The sequence below is a fragment of the Gossypium hirsutum genome, chromosome A05, assembly GCF_007990345.1.
Source record: "Gossypium hirsutum isolate 1008001.06 chromosome A05, Gossypium_hirsutum_v2.1, whole genome shotgun sequence".
Lineage (NCBI taxonomy): Eukaryota > Viridiplantae > Streptophyta > Magnoliopsida > Malvales > Malvaceae > Gossypium > Gossypium hirsutum.
The window spans coordinates 27,758,561-27,780,625 of NC_053428.1; the positions used below are offsets into that span (position 1 = coordinate 27,758,561).

At 32.7% G+C, this 22,065-nt stretch overlaps 1 protein-coding gene, 1 long non-coding RNA gene and 1 pseudogene across 2 annotated transcripts; 2 read left to right on the forward strand and 1 right to left on the reverse strand.

The window, feature by feature from the left end:
• The first annotated feature begins 269 nt into the window (after nt 1-269).
• Nucleotides 270-2,667, forward strand: LOC107961243 (uncharacterized). Its single transcript, XR_001701231.2, has 2 exons — nt 270-501; nt 2,491-2,667. It is a non-coding gene; the product is annotated as an uncharacterized lncRNA (long non-coding RNA).
• A 989-nt stretch (nt 2,668-3,656) lies between these two features.
• On the reverse strand, nt 3,657-7,405 carry LOC107957642 (arginase 1, mitochondrial-like; annotated as a pseudogene).
• Nucleotides 7,406-18,345: 10,940 nt separating this feature from the next.
• Nucleotides 18,346-21,533, forward strand: LOC107957641 (uncharacterized). The gene is made up of 4 exons (XM_041112108.1): nt 18,346-18,430; nt 18,567-18,919; nt 19,868-20,019; nt 20,714-21,533. The coding sequence occupies exons 2-4, from the start codon at nt 18,679-18,681 to the stop codon at nt 21,383-21,385; spliced, it is 1,065 nt and encodes a 354-aa protein (XP_040968042.1). The 5' UTR covers nt 18,346-18,430; nt 18,567-18,678; the 3' UTR covers nt 21,386-21,533.
• The last annotated feature ends 532 nt before the right edge of the window (nt 21,534-22,065 follow it).

Genomic DNA, 22,065 nt, shown 5'->3' on the forward strand with positions numbered 1-22,065 from the left:
ACCATTAGCAGTCTAATAAAAATAAAATAAAATCATCAGTTAGTTTAAGATATTCTTTAAATAAATAAAATTTTAACAAGTCACGCACGCCTCGTTGAAAATAAGAGATAATTTTTTTTTAATTAATTTTATTATAAAATTATATCTTTAACAATTATTTGAGTTTTTAAGCTGATCCATAAATAAAGAGCATATTCTAAAATTCACTGATGATTCATATCAACTCTTTATTTAAATAGATAATTCAAATAAGTAAGAAAGAGAAAACTTAGAAAGACAATTTTTTGAAAACACACTAGAATTTTATTGATGGTTGAGATTTGTCTTCAAACTTATAGCTTCCTTTTATTTATAAAACTTGATGATTAGAAACAACAAACTCAGATAAGATTTTTGTTACACCAAAGCAAACAATAGGATTCCTGACAAACAATACAAACAATGAAGATTTTTGACAAAAGAGATTAGTCTGTGCCTTCATAACCACTACTTTCATCTTAGGTGAGGTTGAGCTCTATTGCTCTCCATTCTTTTTTCTGCTTAGCCTTGTATGCTCTAATTTTCATCTTTTCTATTTGATTCTCAATATCTGATTTAGTTATGTGACTATCTCTATTTGAGTGATCTTTTTAGTTGAGTCATCAAATATTTGTTTTTAATGGTTTAGGGTTTAGTCACAAATGTTATCATACCATGGGTAATCTTAAGACCATTCTGATAGATCTAGAATACTTTCTCTGTAGTGCTTTATCACTGTCATTATTCCTTGTTGATAAGTGTCTCGTGTGAATATGATATGTGAGTTGTGCAAGTATACACGTCGAATCAAATAATAAAGTGATAAGTGAGATCGTCTCCACAAGGATCGGATTAGGTATAGAAATGATCAAATTATGATAATGATTAATGTCATGTCAAAACTGAGTTAATATGCAGTATAGATTAAAATAATAAGGATGAGTGTGAATTGTATACAGACTGACATGTGAAAATGCTATGGCAAAGTAAGAGTAAAAAATATGTGATGGCAATGATGAGAATAATTACGTGAACAATATGCCAACAAATAAATAAATAACTAAGGTTGTTATGGCAAAGATACTGCAGCAATGGATAGAAGGTCTACGATGTTGATTTGGAAGGTTGATTTGTCGCTAGCATCTGTCTAAAGAATTCTTTTTCCATCAGCAAGAATTTGTAATGGTGGAAAATCTTGGAGATCTTAATTAAGCTTTTAGACTACTCTTATTTGAACTTCTTTCTATGGAGGAGATCTTTTTTTCAACATCTTCCTCAAAGGATTGGTTTACTTAGAAATTTTTGGAACAAAATCTCTTAAGATAATTGACAATCCCTAGAAATTGTTAGATCTGCTTCTTTGCCATATTTTCATCATGAAATGTCAATAATTCTTGTGCAATATGGGGGACCAAGTTGATATTTTTTCTCTATTGTTCATGCTCAAGAATTCTATCTCGGATTTGTGTGTTTGCATATTTCTTGATGATAGAATAATTCCATATTGAAGGACCAACTACTTGAACTAATTCATAAGAGTAATATGGGCTTGTTCATTTGAATTATACAAAAGGATGTCATTAATATATATATATATATATATCAATGCAGTATCTATGAAGGGCTAGAAAATCTTGATCATGGACTTTTAGAATAATGATAGAGCTGTTTTCAAACCAAAAGGCATTATTGTCCACTGATAATGCTAATTTGGTATGCAGAAATGTATCTTAGGCCTCTCTGCTAGCTCTGTTTCCAATTGCCAAAATCCAGCTTTGCGTGGCTAGATTGGAAAACAATAAGTTTCGATTGAGTAATGAAAATTTATCATCCTAAAGAAAATGATTAAGTGGCTAATAGTTGATCACCAATCTGAGTTACCCTCTAGCTTGCTCTACTTTTTTATTGACATAGAATGCTTTACATGCCTATTGAAAGTTTGAGGGTTCAATCAACCCTTGTAGTTGAAGCTCTTTGCATTATTGTTCTACTAGCTTTTAATGATCAAGATTTATTCCTATATGGCTTGCATTTGTGATATAGATATCTCCATTTCTTTTGAAAGGAAGTGTGGTGAAGAAATTTGGATTCTTCCATAATGGCTTTTCACATTTGGATAAAAATTCAGAATGTGAGTTTGCACAAGCTTCATCTTTAAGCTCCTGACCAATCTATTGGAGTTTTTCTAACTAAATAACAAACAACTTGGGAATTTAAACATCTTAAATCAGATTCCATCAAGTAGAATTCTCAAATGTTGGGCTTTGGTGTATAAATCAAAGCCTATAACAATATCTTCTCTTGGGAATTTGGATCTTGATACTGAATGGTTGATCTACAACCGAATTAAAAATTCTTTCAAACGGCTTCAACCATTCTGTTAGGAAAACCTTTGAGTTCATGTTGGTTTCTGCTGCTTTAATATCTATAATGGCTATCACAGTAATGGGCTTGCTATACTTGTCCATGTAGATGTTGATAGGGATATGAGGAATTGGCACCACTGATAAAATATTTGAATCTACCTCTGTAATGCCCTCAACCCGACTCGATCTATCGGATCCGAATCTCAAATGTTACGTACTTTTTACAAATGTAACTTGAAACTTTTCTTTCTTATTCATTAATGTAAACGCCTATCTTTGTATAGCATAATTTCTTATGGCGTACACTATATGACTATATTTACATCTCGCCTAATTTAGAGACTTATACCCTCTGCGAATCGTCGTACTTAACTTAGCCATAAGTTTGCTCCTCCATAATACATCAGACTAAGGAATTACAAACACGCTTAAACATAACTTATACTTAATCCAATCCTATTGTTGGACAATCTTAAAACTATCTGCTTAAGCCTTATTCTTATTGACTATATTTCAAACTTTCAAGATTTTGACTGAAGACATACTCATAAACTTTTTCTTAAATGAATCCATCATTTTACCTATTTCAGAACTCATTCCAAAATTCTCACTTCCAAATATTAGGCGTCGCTGGGTGGGATGTTACAACCTTCTTTTGGGCTTGGATTTTAGCCTGGAATATGTAAATTCCTTCAAATAAATCATCTAAAGAACTATATGAATTTTTATTCAAAAAAAGCTTTGAATGGCGCATAGGGATTGATTAGTAGGTTCATCCTCTATTAAGAATAAATATTTAAAATCATCTTCTTCCTTGATTCTAATCCTTGATTCAGACTGTATCTAATGGATATTTTTGCACCTTTTTTATTGTTAGGACAATTTTTTTCCCAAAATGTCAAATTTTGCTTCTAGGAGATTTTTTTTCTTCTTCAAATACCTCCATTTTGGTTTCTTTCTTCTAGAGAAGTTGGAGTTTGGAGAAAAGTTAAATTTGAATAATCTGAGGTGGGTTTTTTTTCTTGGTTCTGTATTGACAATGCTTGTCTTCTAATTGCATATTACCACTTGAATTTTAAATTAATTTTTAAATTCACCCTTACAGTATCAATATTATAAGAATAAAATCCTTTCATCAGTCATGTCTGATCTTAATCTTATCTTTCTTGAACTCGAATATGTGTTGAATAGTAAATGTATAAATTGGTTTCATTATAAGATATTTTTTTTTCCATCTCATCTCTTGAATATTTCAGAAAAAAAGGAAGAGTCTAAACAATATAAATCTTATTTAGCTATAAGATTGCTAGTAGCATTGTCATAAGTTTAAGGTAAATAGAAATGAAACATCCAAAGACCTAAACATAGAAATTTAAGACAACTTATCATTTTGACATCTTAGCAGCCAGTTCTCTTACAAGCTTAGCAGCAACCATTGCGGTCATTCCGTCGACGGTGTCACGTTGTGGATTGAACTCTACTACATCGGCAGCAACCAGATTTCCTTCAAGATTGTGTAGGATATTGAGAACATCACGAAAGGAAAGGCCCCCCGGTTCGATGTGAGATACCCCTGGTGCAAAGGCTGGATCAAGACAGTCCACATCTACTGAAATATACACACCCTTTACTCCTTCCCCTAGTTTCTGTCAAAGTACATTATGCATTATTAGTCTCAGATTCTAATTTTCTTTCACTTTCCATCAAACCAAACAACAGCTTTTTTAGTTTCCGATTCTAAAACAATCTATTTTAAAATTCTGGAAAACCATTTCCTGCAATATATCACTAAGGAAAAGAGGAAAAGAATGAGAGGGACCAGGTTTTCCAAGAAATGACAGTCTTTTGAAAATGTTCGCATTTCGTATTGCTCCACTCCGAACCTTTTTCCTTGTTCGCGCCCTTCAGTTGTTATCGATCTGATACCGACCTACCATAATAGCACCCTCAGTCAATTAGATTGCAAAAAGAAAAAAGATACATCATCCCTTTCCTGCATTTTGGTGATAATATGTATATAAAATACTTCAAGAAAACTTAACAGACATTTTTAAGTTTACCTGCAAAAGCCGCCTAGCATAACCACCCTCCATAATTCGAGCAAAAGAAGATGCATGTGAATACTAATTTCCTTCAAAACAATCGTAAATATCAGGATGGGCATCTAAATGAAGTATATCAACAGGTCCACCAAGCTTCTCAGAGACCGCTCTTACAACAGGAAAGGATATCGAGTGGTCACCGCCTAAAACTAATGGGCGTAACGGATCCTGCAAAGTATGGACATAAGAAAAGTTGAAACTAGCATCATGATAAATGGCTACCACAACACCAATGATCTTCCCTCGCTCGCAAAAAAGCTCAGGTGAGAAATATTTAACAGATCAAAGACTTCTAAAGAGGACAACCGGAAAACTAGTGGAAAAGCAAGATTCGACCTATTTCGACACATAGATAATGATGAGATTGTTTCCAGAAAAAAGTTCAGCAGTTCGGATTCTGTATAAATCAAATTATCAAAGATCTAGTTATGCAAGCAGTTCAACACAATAACAAGCATATTAATCGGTCAACATAATTCTGAATAAAGAGTTTAAACCAAAAAAACTAGTGGAAAGCAAGATTCAACCTATTTCGACACATAGATGATCACAAGATTGTTTTTGGAACAAAGTTTTCAGCAGTTCTATTTGTGTATAAATCAAGAACTGTTTATGCAAGCAGACCACCACAACAATTATCCTCATAACGAATCATAGTACTGAAGAAAGAAGCTAACCAAAAAATTAGTGAAGAGCAAGATTCAACCTATTTCAACAAATAGATGATCATAAGATTGTTTCCAGGACAAAAATAAGCAGTTCAGATTGTGTGTAAATCGAAAGCAGTTCAACTTCAACATAACAACAATAATCATAATCAGTCAAAGAAATTCTGAACAAAGAAGCTAAACTGAAAGACTAGTGGAAAGCAAGATTTAACCTAGTACAACACGATCACAAGATTGTTTCCGGGACAAAGTTCTGGAGTTTGATTTGTGTATAAATGAAGACCTATTTTTGTATGTAGTCCAACACAACAACTACTATCACAATTAATCCATAGTAATTCAGATGAAAGAAGCTAAACCAAAAAACTAATTGAAAGCAAGATTCAAGCTATTTCAACACATAGATGATCACAAGTTGTTTCAGGCACAAAGTTCGGGAGTTCGAATTGGGTATAAATCAAGACCTATATACGTAACCAGTCAAACACAACAACAATCATCATAATTAATAATAGATAATTAAGAAGAAAGAAGCTAAACAACAACTCACCTCCTCCATTACTAGCTTGACAGATTCACTTATGGCACTCATCAATCTATCATCATCTACACCACAATCACGTATTTCTTGGACAGGGACATCACCAACATCAGTTAGCACCCGTGGATCATTTAGTTCCTTGCCTGCAGGACCAAGGAACACGGATTGAGAATATTATTAACAAGTTAGTTCTGGAACTGCTTATATTTTAGATTACAAATGTCAACCAAATCCATTACAATGATGAAAAGAGTAGTGGAAACCTATATTACTTGGATTCTGAAGTAAGGGTCAGATACGGCTATGTGTGGGACATGAATATGTTTAACTTTTCAAGTTTTACCATGTACTAAGAGGAGAATAACCTCACAATCATGTCTGAAAATATGTTGGGCACCAGTAATTCAAGAAAAATGAAGAGTCGGAACAAAATGATTAAAACTTTCTGACATCAGACATTCATGTCATAATGTCAGATGGAAACATCCAAATCAAGTGAAGAGATAGGAGTCAGTACCAATGTTGTTCTGACTTTTCATTTATTTTTCTTGAAGATCTCCTGTAAATGCATACCCAGACATGAGTATATAGGGGATATCACCCTCCAAAACCATCAAAATACGTTGAAAAACTTTCAGAAAAAAACTAAACATATCCGTGTCAACCACATACCCATACCAGAGTCCAGAGCAACATGTCACTACCAACAATCAAGAAAAAAAAAGATATCTGTCATGCCAAGGATATATAATAACATCCATTATTGAAAGGAAGATGAAGAGCGACCTTCTTCAGTGGCTGAGTTAGTGCTGCCACACCAGATAGCCTCCCGAATACGAGGAGGAGCAAAAGCGGGTCCTTGAAGAAACGATGAATTATGTCCTAAAGGAACTCCAAGCAGTGATGTTGATGCTAAAGCACCGCCCAGAGCACGCACAAGTTCTCCCTAGTAACAAAATTATTATTATAAATTTCAAAAGCCTTAAAATGGAATGGAAAAAAACAATCAGTTTAACTTAAATAAATAAAAAACCTTGAGCTTTGCCCTCTCCCGAATAAGGGTAAGAGAAGCATCGATAACACGATTTTGGCCCTTTTCTATCAAATCAGAAGGTATATTCGCGGCTTTTAGCTTTTGCAAATAATGAATTCCTCTTCGCACTACCCCTGAGCTCGACATGTCTGCAAAAAAAGTTGTGAAAAACATTGATTGTGATCATCGATGATGAGGATGAGGATTTAATCAAATAACAAGAGATTCATAACCAATGAAAGATTAAAGAGGATGGGTTTTCCTAGAAAAAAGAAAGCAGTAGCATCTGTACCTTAAACTTGAAGATGAAGAAGAAACTTAAAAGCTTTAGGTTATTGAGTAAGAAACAGGGGAATTGGACATGGACAGAAGCAATGGGCAGGTTTCGTTGCTTGCGTACCTTGTATGAACAGTCCCAGTCTCAAAATGTGAAGATGGGATGGGCTTATAAAGAATCGATAATTGGCGTAACGGAGATAAAGAGATGATTAGAGTAAGCTGGCGTAAAGATGGTGATTTGCTGAGTCACGTACGATTATGATGAGGATGATTAGCAAATTCCGGGGCCATAGTGGAGTGAGTACCAAGGTCACGCGCTCCCATGCATAGTGCGGCGCTCAGACATGGACGCATTCACCCACGCACCTCTATGCAGAAAAATATTCCGCACCACCCACGGTCTGTTTTTCTTTTAATAATTGAATTTGGAATGGACGAATTGGTACTTCTCTTAATTACAAAATTTTAGATTGGATTGAGAGAAGATTTATATAAAATTCGTCCTTTGATATATTTAATAAATTACTAATATCAATAAGATGAGAGAATTTTTAATAATCATAATTAAATTGTATATTTTTATCATTTTAAAGTTGATATCTTTATAACTTTTAAATTATTAAATTAATTAAAGTGTAACTTTATCATATATTAATTTAAAATTTTATAATTTATAAAAGAATTAATAATAAAATCTTTCATTTTAAAGAACCGAAGTTCCTATCAACTCCCCTTAGTTTTGTCTTAGAGAAACAACAATCTAATCGCTCAACTTTTAAAAATCAAATTTTATTCTTGACGATTACTGCATCTATCTCTAACAATGACAACCCTTTTTACGGTGTTCTTTAATTTTACAAACACCATTACAATGCTATTATAATAATAGAGAAGTGTAACGATGCTCACAAAATTGGATTTCGAGATGATGATAAAGAAGATAAATCATTTGAGATTTGATATCATGTGCATTACTAATGCAATAAGGCTCTACCAATGGTTTAGTAGTTGAACAGGTTAATCTAATCATTGCGAGTTAAGGCACAATTTTTGACAAATTGATCAGGGTGATGTATCTCTAATTTATTTCTAAATTTTTTCTGCAATTAATATTTGTTTGTATTTTTCTTCTCTATTAGACTTGTTTGGTGCATTCTTCCAAAAAAATATTTTTTAAAATTTTATAATTATTTTACATATTTTAATTATAAATCTTAACTTATAAGAATATAAAATATGTGTTAAATATGACTCCTATTTTCAGTCAAATTTGAGAAATAATCTTTCAGTTAAACTCTGTTTATTTGTTTCAATCAAACACTAATTAGTTTAGATTATTTTATTATTATTTGACCTATGAATTTAGCCTATAAATAGGCTCTTTTATACCCTTAGAAAAAACACACATTAGATATTAGAACTCATAACACATTTAGAGAATTTTGTGTTTACGTTTTGAGGGTTCTTTGTTTTCGGTTTTTCGGGGTTTAGTTTTGTCTTCATCTTTTGTACTTTTCGTTCTTTTGCTATTATAGTAAAATTATCTTTGCCCGTGATTGTTTATCCTCTTTGGAAGGGTTTTTTCACATTAAATTTGTGTGTTCAATTTCTCAATTTATTCCACTATTTTTTTTACTTGTTGCTTAATTCAGTCGATCCTAACAAGTTGTATCAGAGCTAGTTCAATTTTCATATATCAGTTCATTTAGAAATGGCAACAACAAGGCTTGAAATTGAGAAGTTCGATGGTGCGACAAATTTCAATCTGTGGCAAGTTCGGATGATGGCAATTCTAGTTCAATCCGGCTTAAAAAAAGTTATTACTGGAAAAAAGCCTGAGAATCTAAATAAAATAGAATGAGAAGAGCTTGATGAAAAGACTTTGTCTACAATCTAGTTGTGCCTCGCGAATACGGTATTGCAGGAGGTATTGATGGAGAAAACCTTATCCGCTTTATGGAAAAGGTTAGAAACTCTTTATGCGACTAAGTCTTTGGCTAACCATTTAGTGTTGAAACAACGTCTATTTACGTTTCGCATGAACGAAGGTGAGCTTCTTAGAGATCACATCAGACAATTCATTACTCTTTTAAATGATTTAAAGAATGTTGAGGTTTATATTGACGATGAAGATCAGGCTATGTATTATTGTGCTCTTTACCCCCCTTCATACAAGTCTTTCAAGGAGACCCTGATTTATGGCAGAGACAAACTCTCGTTCGAAGATGTGAAGGGTCATTTGTTAAGTAATGACAAACTCGAAAATGAGTTTCATTTGGATACCAAGACAGATAGGCAAGCTTCTGTTTTGGTAGCATCAAAAAAACGAGACAAAAGGTGTCGCTATTGTAAAAAGTTAGGTCACGACAAAACAGATTATTATAAACTACGAAATAAAAGAGTTGCTGAGAGTAACGAGGAAGATGTAGTTGGTACTAATTTGGCCAATGAAAACGGTGATGATTTCTTGTTAGTGTCAACGAGCAATAACTCCAAGCTCACGTCCGAGTGGATCCTGGACCACATGTGTCCCAATAGAGAATGGTTCTTCACATATAGTTCAGTTGAAGGTGGAGTTATGCGCATGGGAAACGGTTCATCTAGTAAGGTAATTGGTATTGGTACTGTTAAAACTAGATACATGACGGGACGATTAAGACACTCTCAAATGTCAGGTATGTACCTGATTTACGAAAGAATCTCATCTCCTTGAGTATTTTAGACTTACAAGAATGCAGAATTAACATCGAGTCGAGCAGCATTAAAATATCTTGTGGAGCTCTCGTTTTGTTAAAAGGTAAAAGAACCGGCAGTCTTTATATTCTGGAAGGTTCTACAGTGACCGATGAAATCGAGAGTCCCTCGTCCTTTACAGAGTCGAAGTCAACTCGTTTGGAGTGGAGGCAACTTGGTCATAGGAGGGAAAAATGTATAACAGTTTCGTTGAAAAGAGGTTCTCTTTTGGATGCAGGTTTTGAAAAGTTAGGGCACTGTTTTCGTGAAAATCAAACCCGGGTTAGTTTTGATTTGGCCGTGTACAAGTCGAAGGCTAGAAGTCTTACAATTTCTAAGCACAAATTCAACTCAGTTAACTCCCTGCATAGTTCAAGATAGGCTCGTGGAGGGCTTTGGCAAAGATGAAGTTGTGGAAATATGAGTTAAGGTGGAGATTTGTTAAATATGACTCATATTTTCAGTCAAATTTGAGAAATAATCTTTCAGTTAAATTTTGTTTATTTGTCTCAATCAAATACTGATTAGTTTAAATTATTTTATTATTATTTGACCTATGAATTTAGCCTATAAATAGGCTCTTTTACAACCTTAGAAAAAACACTCATTAGATATTATAACTCATAACACATTTAGAGAATTTTGTGTTTACGTTTTGAGGGTTCTTTGTTTTCGGCTTTTCGGGGTTTAGTTTTATCTCCATCTTTTGTACTCTTCGTTCTTTTGCCTTTATAGTAAAATTATCTTTGCCCGTGGTTTTTTATCCCCTTTGGAAGGGATTTTCTACGTTAAATTTGTGTGTTCAATTTCTCAATTCATTCCGCTATTTTTTTTACTTATTGCTTAATCGGATTGATTCTAACAATATGTCTGTTTGAATCTCGTGTTATGGCCTATTGCTTGAGTGTTCACATTCCCTAAGAATCATCTAGATTTGAATCATCTTTGTAAAAAAAAAACATATATGTTTTAATTGTATAAACAACTTCATATATCTTAATTATGATTTTTTTTAATTAGATTAAAAACCCTAAATTTTATCACACTTGTATGTATGTGAAAAACACAAATTTAAAATACAAATGTATGTTTAAAAATAACATACACTAAGTAATATATACAATAGTAAATTTTACATATTAAAATAAAAATGTATAAAATATATTAAAATGGAGTTTAGCATATTAAAATAAGTGACAAATAAATTTTTCAAAAAATTGAATGATGAAATAAATCATTATGTCTATATTAAAAGTTGATGAAACTTAAATTTTTTAGTTAAATTATTCACAATTAATTGAGGTAATAAAGGTAATAATGTTTTTAATTTTTATTCAAGATAATAATCTCTATTAATTGATGTAATAATAAATATTTTTATTTTTTAAACCGTTTGGCATTTTAAATTTCCGTGGGTTAATATTTAATATATTAGCAATGTATTCTTTTTAATTTTGCAAGTAATTTAAAAATTTATTAATGTGTTTTTTTTAAATATTTACTTTTTAATATTTTATTACAGCGCACGAGACACTTGTCAACTTATTAATCATATTTATGAAATCCATAAATTTTAATGTGCAGTAAATATTTTCTATTATTTCAATGGTTATAAATGATTTAATAGCAGCCACGGCACATTAAAAAATTTATTAATTTTTATATATATTACTAACGTGACACATTAACTAATTAAATGAAGATATGCGACATTTTTATTACTTTTGATTAAAACTTTAAGTAACTCTTTTTAATTATTTCAAAACATTTTTTTTCTTCTCCGTATCTTAGAAATGGAGTCCCTGATTCTGTTTTTTTTTTTTTAAATCTCCAGATGTGCACATTAATAGAGAGTAGTAAATCCTACCAAAACAGTATCACTATACGCAGACACCAATCCATAGAAAATTACATAGACAACGAACCCTTTTTCATTGATGATGATACTTTCAAATTGTGTTTCGAAAAAAACTTTCTCCCCAAGCTCCCGAAGATTAGCCAACAGAGAGCCTACTGCCTAGACTATCAGAAAAACTACTGAAAATGAGTGTTGCAATAAAGTACAGAAAAATCTTCAAAATTTTTTAAAAAAGTAATTAAATTTTTTCATTCAATTAAGTACTTTAACTTTTAAAATGTATTAAAAAAGCCTTAAACTTCTTCAGAAAAAGTGTAACGCCCCTTACCCGAGACCGTTGCCGGAGTCGAGCACAAGGCACTACTAAACTTATTTGAGCACTTAACCAAATTCAGATAATTTATATCATACTTTTCAGACAAGCTGTCCAACTGCGTCATAGTTGCTAAATAATTCATATCTCGAGTTATAAAACTCGAAATCCAAATCCGTAAATTTTCCCCGAATTTATACTCATATATCTACTTACCAATTTTTTTCTAGAATTTTTGGTCAAGCCAATTAGTACAGTTTATTAGTTAAAATCTCCCCTGTTTCAGGGTTTGACTACTCTGATCTCTGTGTATTTCGAATCAGATATCTCTCTGTACAGAGCTTCAATGACTATACCGTTTGTCTCTAATAAAACTAGACTCAATAAGGAATCTGTACATATAAAGTATGACTTCTAATTATCTTTTTAAAATTTATGGTGAATTTCCAAAGTCAGAACAGGGGATCCAGAAATCGCTCTGGCCCTGTTTCACAAAAATTTAAACATCTCATAAAATATAGCTCATATACCTGTTTTGCTTCTTCCATATGAAAATAGACTCATCAAGATTCGATTCTATAACTTATTCATTATTTAATTCCATTTCTACTATTTTTAGTGATTTTTCAAAGTCAAACTACTGCTACTTACCAAAAACTGTTTTAGTACAAATATTGTTAACTAGTTTATAACATCTTTACTTCAATTCATTCAAACTCTATACATGCCATATAAATCTTTAAACATAAAACAAAAACTACCGGAATTGATCTGAATAGTGTGCCCTGTTGTGTTGATCCGATCTACCAACTTCTCTTTAATTCAATCTACAAAAGAAATTATCAAACACACACAAGTAAGCTTATTGAAGCTTAGTAAGCTCATAGGCATAAAAACACAAATCATATCAAATATTGTACACAATCATATATCTATTAGTTTAACTATTTCATCCTCCAAATCACAATTTCATTAATAACTCATTGGAATAATTTCCATATGGCTACTCACAATTTAACTCCCTTAGGCCCATTTCTCATTTACTTCATTGTCAAATTAGGGAACAATAAGGGAATTGAGTGCTTCATTATCACATTGCCATAGTAAACTATGGACTTTCACATTGTTACGCATCACACACCGAAGCCATAGCCTTGCCATGGTCTTACACGGTTCACATATCATACCGAAGACATATCCCAGACATGGTCTTATACGGAATCACATTATCACATTATACCGATGCCATAGCCCAGCTATGGTCTTATACGGAGTCACATTATCACATTGCACCGATGCCATAGCCCAGCTATGGTCTTAAACGGGCGCACTTATCACATATTTTTCGTCAATTCATCAGGGTCACAGAATAGAAGCACTCAAATCCATTGTTCCTACTAATTTGTACTTTTAGTTACACATTATTTATTAATTAATGCAAATTGATAGTATTCATCAACAATGAAATACTTTAACAATCATAAGATTTTCATATCAAAACATTAAACTTTGCCATATGAACTTACCTGGACTAATTTGTAGAAGATATTGAAATTTAGGGACTATTCCGCAACTTTTTCTTTTCCTCGTTCTTCTTTGGATTCTTGATCTATAATATAAAATATTTCTACTCATTAGCATTTATTTGATTTCTATTTCACTTCACAATTTATGCTGTTCAAATTTCGAAATTGTACTTTTACCCCAAAATTTACAGTTTTCACAATTTAGTCCCTGCTCAATTCACCCATCAATTGAACTAATTTTTCTCAATTAACACTTTATTTTATCATTATAAACTATTTCAAAATCTTTTCTATTCTGAATTTCAACAGAAACCTTCAATTCACAACTTTTTCACAATTAGGTCCTAAATATCATTATCAAAATCACTTAATAAAACCACCTTAATATGAAAATTAGAACTTAAATTTCATAATAATTCATCATAAAATTCCATTATCCATCCAGGGTAACTTCCAATTTCACCCATAAAATAAAAAACTAATGAATTCTATAAGTGGACCTAATTGTAAAAGTCATAAAAACATAAAAATTATCAAGAAAAAGCAAGAATTAAACTCACATGATGTAAAATATGAAAAACCAGCTTTCTCCAGACCTTCTATGGCGTTTTGGCTGATAAAATATGAAGAGATCTCTAGATTCTTCAATTTTATTCTTATTTTATATGTTAAAGTTGTAAAATTTCCAATTTTACCCTTATTTCCCTTATTTTTCTGCTGATTTTCTTGCCTTTGCCGTCCAGCCTATTCACTTTTAGGCTTAATTTCCCTTTAAATCTTCCTTCTTTTAACACTTGAGCTATTTAATCCTTTTAGCAAAATTTATTTTTATTACAATTTAGTTCTTTTTATTTAATTGACTACCTAATCGTTAAAATTTCTCAACCAAACTTTAATACTAGCTAAATGAAACTTCATAAATATTTATAAAAATATTTATAGCTTGATTTTCAAATTCGAGGTCTCGATACCTCGTTTTTGACCCGTTTGACCTAATAAATTCTTTTAATTCACTAATTTCACCATTTCACAAATTCTTCTAAATTCTTACTTGACTCATAAATATTAAATTACTATCTTGTTCAATCTTATTTGTCGGATTTAGTGATCTCAAATCACCATTTTCGACACCACTGAAAATTAAGCCGTTACAACTCTCCCCCCTAGGAAATTTCGTCCTCGAAATTTCGTACCTGAAAATAAATGCGGATATTGTGATCTCATAGATTCTTCCGTTTCCCAAGTTGCCTCCTCCAATCCATGTCGATGCCATAACACTTTTACTAACGGTACTCGTTTATTCCGTAGTTCTTTAACTTCCCGAGCTAATATTTCCACTGGTTCCTCCAAATAAGTCATATCTGATTATAGCTCTATCTCAGTATGAGGAATCACATGTGAAGGGTCTGATCTATATCGTTTCAACATAGATACATGAAATACATTATGGATCTTCTCAAGTTCTAGAGGCAAGGCCAATCTATAAGCTACCGGACCGATCCTCTCAATGATTTCGTATGGTCCGATAAATCGTGGACTAAGCTTTCCTTTTCTACCAAACCGTAAAACTTTCTTCCACGGAGAAACTTTCAAGAACACACGATCACCCACATTGAACTCTATATCTCTTCTTTTCAAATCTGCATACGACTTTTGACGATCGGAAGCAGCTTTCAAACTTTCTCGAATAATCTGAACTTTCTCTTCAGTTTCCCGAATTAAATCCACTCCGACTAATTTCGATTCACTTAATTCTGACCAATACAATGGGGTTCTGCACTTCCTTCCATACAGAGCTTCAAACGGTGCCATTTTGATACTAGCTTGACAACTGTTATTATAAGCAAATTCAGCTAAAGGTAAGTACCTTTCCCAGCTGCCACTGAACTCAAGTATACAGCACCTTAACATATCTTCCAAAATCTGAATCACTCGCTCTGATTGTCCATCCGTCTGAGGGTGAAAAGCTGTACTAAATTTTGACTTAGTACCTAAAGCTTCCTGTAGTTTATTCCAAAATCTCGAAGTAAACCTCGGATCTCGATCAGAAATAATTGATGTCGGCACCCCATGTAATCTCACAATTTCTGACACATATAATTCCGCTAACTTATCAAGTGAAAAGTCTGTTCTGACCGGAATAAAATGCGCCGATTTAGTTAATCTGTCTACTATCACCCAAATCGAATCTTTTTTCTTCGGAGTCACTGGTAATCCAGATACAAAATCCATCGTCACATGTTCCCACTTCCATTCTGGAATCATTACGGGTTGTAACAAACCTGTAGGCACTTGATGTTCAGCTTTTACCTGTTGACAGATTAAACATTTTGCCACAAATTCACAAATTTCTCATTTCATACCAGGCCACCAATACATATTTTTCAAATCACAATACATCTTCGTACTACCCGGATGAATCGAGTACATACTACTATGAGCCTCTGATAAGATATCCTTATTCAATTCTAGATTATTCGGGACACAAATTCTATTACGATGGTATAACATACCACTATTATCAATAGAGTAATCTAAGTTCAAATTATCCCGAACCATTTGTCGTTTCAACACCAACTTCGGATCTTCATCTTGCAATTCCCGAATTCGTTGAAAGAATACTGGTTTTGTCTTTAATTAAACTAATATAGAACCATTTTCATTAACAGACAAATGAGCATTTAACGCCCGAAGAGCAAATAATGATGATTTTCGACTAAGTGCATCTGCCACTACATTTGCCTTACCCGGATGATAATCAATGATAAGAGCGTAATCTTTCAACAGCTCTAACCATTGCCTCTGTCTCAAATTCAGCTCTTTCTGCGACATTAAATATTTCAAACTTTTATGGCCTGTATACACATAACATTTCTCTCCATATAGGTAGTGTCTCCAAATTTTTAAAGCAAATACTATGGCAGCTAATTCAAGATCATGTGTAGGGTAGTTCCTCTCATGTGGTTTCAACTGTCGAGAAGCATATGCTACAACTCTTCCTAACTGCATCAATACACAACCTAAACCATTCAGAGACGCATCACTATATACTACATATGGCACACCTGATTCAGGCTGAGTTAACACCGGAGCCTTTGTCAACATTTTCTTTAATTGATCAAAACTTCGTTGGCACTCATCAGACCATACAAACTCAACATTCTTCTGTAATAATTTAGTTATCGGTGAAGCAATCAGTGAAAAATCTTTCACAAATCGACGATAGTAACCAGCTAATCCAAGGAAACTTCGCACTTCCGTAACATTCTTTGGAGTTTTCCAATTAATCACCGCAGACACCTTACTCGGATCTACCTGTATACCATCAACTGACACAATGTGACCCAAGAATCCCACTTCATGAAGCCAAAATTCACATTTACTAAATTTTGCATATAACTATTTTTCCCTTAATATCTGTAGTACAATTCTCAAGTGCTGAGCATGCTCGGATTCTGTCTTTGAATAGATCAGTATATCGTCAATAAACACAACCACAAATCTATCTAGGTAAGACTGGAAAATTCGATTCATTAAATCCATAAAAGCAGCAAGAGCATTTGTCAAACCGAATGACATAACTAAGAACTCATAATGACCATACCGAGTTCTAAAAGTTGTTTTCGGCACATCACATTCCTTTACCTTTAACTAATAATACCCAGATCTGAGATCTATTTTTGAAAACACTGCAGCATCCTTAAACTGATCGAATAAATAAAAATAAAAATGATCACAAAGCGATTCAAACTTGTGTCTTTGACATACATCAATGATTTTTATCACTTAGGTTTTGCAAAATATTCAAATTTGATATGCTAAGAAATTTAGATAAACTGTATCTAAATATATTCATTTACAAATAAACGTTTTTTAAAATTTTTTTTAAAAAAATAAAAAAAACTTAATTTTTAATGAATTGAATTATTCAGTTACGAATATGAAATTTAAGTTTATCTCTATAACTCAATTTCTTATAAAAAAATAAGATTTTGATGTAAAAACTCAAATAATGTATAAAAAAAACTCGTTTTTTTTCAACTTTTTTACCAGAAAAAGTACTAAAATATTAAAAAAGTAAATTAATTCTAAAACTAAATTAATTCTAAAAAAAGTAAAATAAAAATAATTTTTCCTATAAAACCCCCAAATTTTCATATAAAAACTCAAATAATTTTCAATAACTCCCAAAGTTTCCCTTTTTATTGGAAAAACATTTAAATTATTTCTAAAATAGAAAAAAAATAAAGAAAACTAAAAAGATAAAATAGTTTTTCTTCTAAAATTGGAGTTTCCCTATAAAACCCTCCATTTCAGAAACGGTTAAAATCAATTAAAAAATAAAAAATATTAAAAAAATAAGTGACTAAAATGACAAATTATTAAAATTGGGTAACTAAAATAAGTGTATAATAATATTGAATCGATGATAGTAACCAAAATGAAAATAATTTTTAATGATAGTGCCTAAAATACAATTTTTTTCTAATTCTTTTCTATATATTTTGTGTAAAATAATTAATGTTGAGTTCGATTGAAAACTTAGGTGGGTTTGAATGGGCTATGGGGTGCGGTGCATTTAATTTACTTTTTGTCTCAAGCTATCGTATCTAATATCACCGCCACCGCTATTTTTACACTAATCGCAAGTAAACGTGCCGCTCATTTAAACTCACCATTAGTAACTAATGGATGAGATTTTCAATAATGTCTAAAGCACATAAAATAATTATGTGTCAAAAATTGTGTTCTAATGATTTTTTTGACGAATTCTTGAATTTTCCATTAAGAAAGTTGTTTGATAAATAATAAAATAAATATATTTACGATTAATATTCTTTGAATATTTTAGTTAAAATTATGGTGCGTTAAAAATAATTAGATAATGTAATTAATAAAATATAGTTTAGTCATAAAAAGAAATAGAATAAAGCATATTTATAATTTAAGCGGAGAAGAAAACTGAATCGGAAAAAGAGATCTGAAAATAAAGGTAAAAATAAAAGCGAAGCATATTCTCACTCTATTCGAGTAGCAAAGAGTCATTTTCAGTTCCCTAGCTGTATTGTGTGTCTAGTTTCTTTTCATAACATTTCTATTGATAATCAAATCCATATAATCTGTTCAAGGTTTTCTCTCATCATCCTGATTTCTCCTTTTCTTTCTTCCAAACGGGACTGTTGTTTGGAAAGAAAGAAAGCAAAAGAAGATCAAGTGGCTGACTGACTTTTGAGAAAAAAAATGGATCTGTGGGCTGTCCACTTGAAGAACGCAAACCCTGGGAATCCTCCTGCTTCTGCTTCTTTGTTGTTGAAGAGGAATTCGATTCCTGAAAGACCCAATTCTTGTAAGGTTTCCAACTTCGGAGTTCTTTCGATCGGGGTTTCAAGAACATGCCTCCCTTCATCTTCCATTCGTTCTTTCACCGTTACGTCTATGGCTAAGAACAATAATCACGATAATTCATCATCCCCTTCTTCTGGTATGCCTTTCTTTTCTTCTCATGCAAATTTAGGAAGAATCATGGCTTTTGACTTTCTTTTTTTGAAAAAGGAAATTTCAGTCATTAGCTCTGTGTAATTTGTAATTTATATGTTTGGGTTCTTGAAGCTACTTCTTGTTGAATTCTTGAACGTGATTAAGGATGATTAGTTCAAATATTGGATTACCCTATGTTTGGATTGGATTGGAGTGAGTGAGGGGAAGGGAAAGTAAGGTGTTATTTTGAAACTTATGGAACAATGTTAAACTCATAAAGATTACTGATTTGATATACTAGTCTTAATTGTGGAATTGTTTATTGGGATTTCAGTTTGTTCTATTCTATGAAATATTTGTTATTGCCACCGGTAATGTTATTGTATTAAAATTTAAGTTATTTTAGTCCAACTGTTGAAGCTTTTTCTCAAGTCCTTCCAAATGTGATTTCAACTGTTTGTTGTTTCACTTTTTAAAGAATGGTAAGTATTAATAAGGACGTACAAATCTGTTCTTTTCGTACACTATGTTTGGTTGGAAGGAAGCTCATGTATCTATTCTTTTTTCCCCATCTTGTTCTATATCTAAAATAAGCATTAGTTCATTTAGATTTTCTTTTTCTTTTTTTTTGGTTGGGGGGGGGGTATGGTGATTTAAAGGTGGGTGTGGGGGTTATCAGGGTTTGAACCATGCTTTTATGTCTCACAAGCCTCATGTGGCTAGGCCAAGAGATCATTGCCTAAATTCATTTAGATTTGGTGAATACTCTCACTGCAACTTTTCCTTTAATTTTAGCCTTATATAATTTATTGGTCCCTCATTCCTCTTTGTTTCCTTGTTTCATCTTGTTATTATTACTTGGTGTAACATACCAATACATAAATTGGCATTTCAGAGTTCTTGCAATTTGAATTTTTACATAGTTATTGAATGTTTGTGGTAATTTATCCAGGAAATGGTGATCAATCTATTCCTGACCGGGACAGTTCAAGAAGAAATAATTCTTCAGACAGCAATAAATCTAATGGCGATGCTTCTCAGAAGTTCCTTGATGTAAACACAAACTGGAGAGAGTTCAGAGCAATGCTATATAACAACTACCAGGTGATGTTTTTCTTCTATGTAACTGATGCTTCTCCAATATTGAGGGATCTTGCTCAGATTCAGTTGTGTGTTGGCTATTTCAATAGTTCTGTCTTCTTCTTTATATTCAGTTTATTATACTGTTTTCTTCTTGGATTCACAAGATAGCCGAAGGTCCAATGTCAATAACTTTCATTTTATGGTTCTTCTCATTAGTTAGACATTACTAGAGAATAACCATTACGATTTCATATAGCGTATTAATTAGATTAGTTATTATGTTGTTCTTACTCTTCATTTTCATTGAAATACCTGTGTTTGGAATTCGTATCTGACACCTTGGTATGACTGTATGAGGATATGACTCAAAGGATCCCTCAAATACATGGAAGAAAAATTGACTATACCGTTGTTGGAAAGAATCCCGTATTTGACACTAACATCCAAGTCCGAGTTGATATAGATGTCTAATTTTGTAAACTTGAAGCTGAATCTGGTCATATTAGTAGAACTCTATTGCTTTTTTTATCATTTTCTGCCTTGGATATGCTGCATTTGGAAGCAAAACCTGTATGCTTAATTGTAGGGTTATTTTTAGTTTTTTTCAATGTCAATTGACCTTTTAGGAACATGACAAGCATTGCAAGCGATGTGCAGAAAATTTGGAATTATTGCTCTATAGAGACATTTCAACTTTTATGTAAATTTTTAACAGGTGGAAAAGACAGATTCCGTTGCTCAAGGTGGGACACCTCATGTGTCAAAACCTCTTGGCCCGAAATGGGCTCACCCACTTTCAGTGCCGGAGACTGGCTGTGTTCTTCTTGCCACTGAGAAGCTTGATGGAGTTCGCACCTTTGAACGCACGGTGGTTCTCCTTCTCAGATCTGGAACCAGACATCCACAAGAAGGGCCATTTGGGGTTGTTATCAACCGCCCACTTCACAAGAAGATCAAACACATGAAACCCAATAATAATGAATTAGCCACTACTTTTGCTGACTGTTCCCTGCACTTTGGGGGGCCTCTTGAAGCGAGTATGTTTCTTTTAAAAGTGGGAAAAAAGTCGAAGATTGGTGGGTTCGAAGAGGTGATTCCTGGCCTCTGTTTCGGTGCTCGAAATAGTTTGGACGAAGCTGCAGAGCTGGTGAAGAGAGGAACACTCAAGTCAGAGGATTTCAAGTTCTTCGTGGGGTATGCAGGATGGCAGCTGGATCAGTTGAGAGAGGAAATCGAATCAGATTATTGGCATGTGGCTGCATGTAGCCCGAATCTGATATTCGGAGATTCATCTGACAGTTGGTCAGAAAGCTTGTGGAAGGAGATTTTGCAGGAAATGGGTGGTCACTACTCAGAATTAAGCAGGAAGCCTAAGCAAGATATATAGTGGGGGGTACCTAACAGGTAAAAATGTAATGACCTTATGGATGAATATAGAATTAAGAAGTTGGGTATTGAATCAGGTATTTCTGAAACTATAGATGTACATAATATTATTAACTGCCTTCTTTAGTCAATTGATCTTCTTTCTTCTCTTTTCAGAGTCTGTTATCTAACCCTAAAACCAGGAAAATACTAATCATTCTTCTTTTCTCTTCTCTTCAAGAATCATCTGGTCCTGTGGTATATTGTATATACCCAGAACTGGGAGATTAATGATCCAATAGAAAATAATTAAAAATGAAAACATTTTACAAAAAAAATCAGTTTTTTTTAATAAAATGATAAAATTTGAACTTTTAATCTTTTATTTCATATATTATAAACATCATACGACTAAATCAATTAATTTTTTTTTCAAAGGATGATATCGTTTATTGTAACAACAATATAAAAGATCCCAGAAACATTGGTAAGCTCAGTACAAATTACAACCATAGACACAGTCATTGTAGACCAAGCAAACATTGGCTTTTAGCCGCATACAATGGTTCTCAACAACCAAGATCCTGAAACATTAGCGGTCAACCCTCTAAAGGCAGAAAAAGAGGAGGAAGCATCACCATTCACATTGGCAGCAGCCACTAATAATAACATTAGTGTGTATGATCCCCATTACCGAGCGTC

What these genes read in the sequence shown, in the direction of transcription:
- LOC107957641 (XM_041112108.1), top strand. Translation starts at nt 18,679, where the DNA reads ATGGATCTGTGGGCTGTCCACTTGAAGAACGCAAACCCTGGGAATCCT. An exon ending in TTCATCATCCCCTTCTTCTG is followed by an intron (nt 18,920 to 19,867) that starts GTATGCCTTTCT and finishes TAATTTATCCAG; the next exon opens with GAAATGGTGATCAATCTATT. An exon ending in TGCTATATAACAACTACCAG is followed by an intron (nt 20,020 to 20,713) that starts GTGATGTTTTTC and finishes AATTTTTAACAG; the next exon opens with GTGGAAAAGACAGATTCCGT.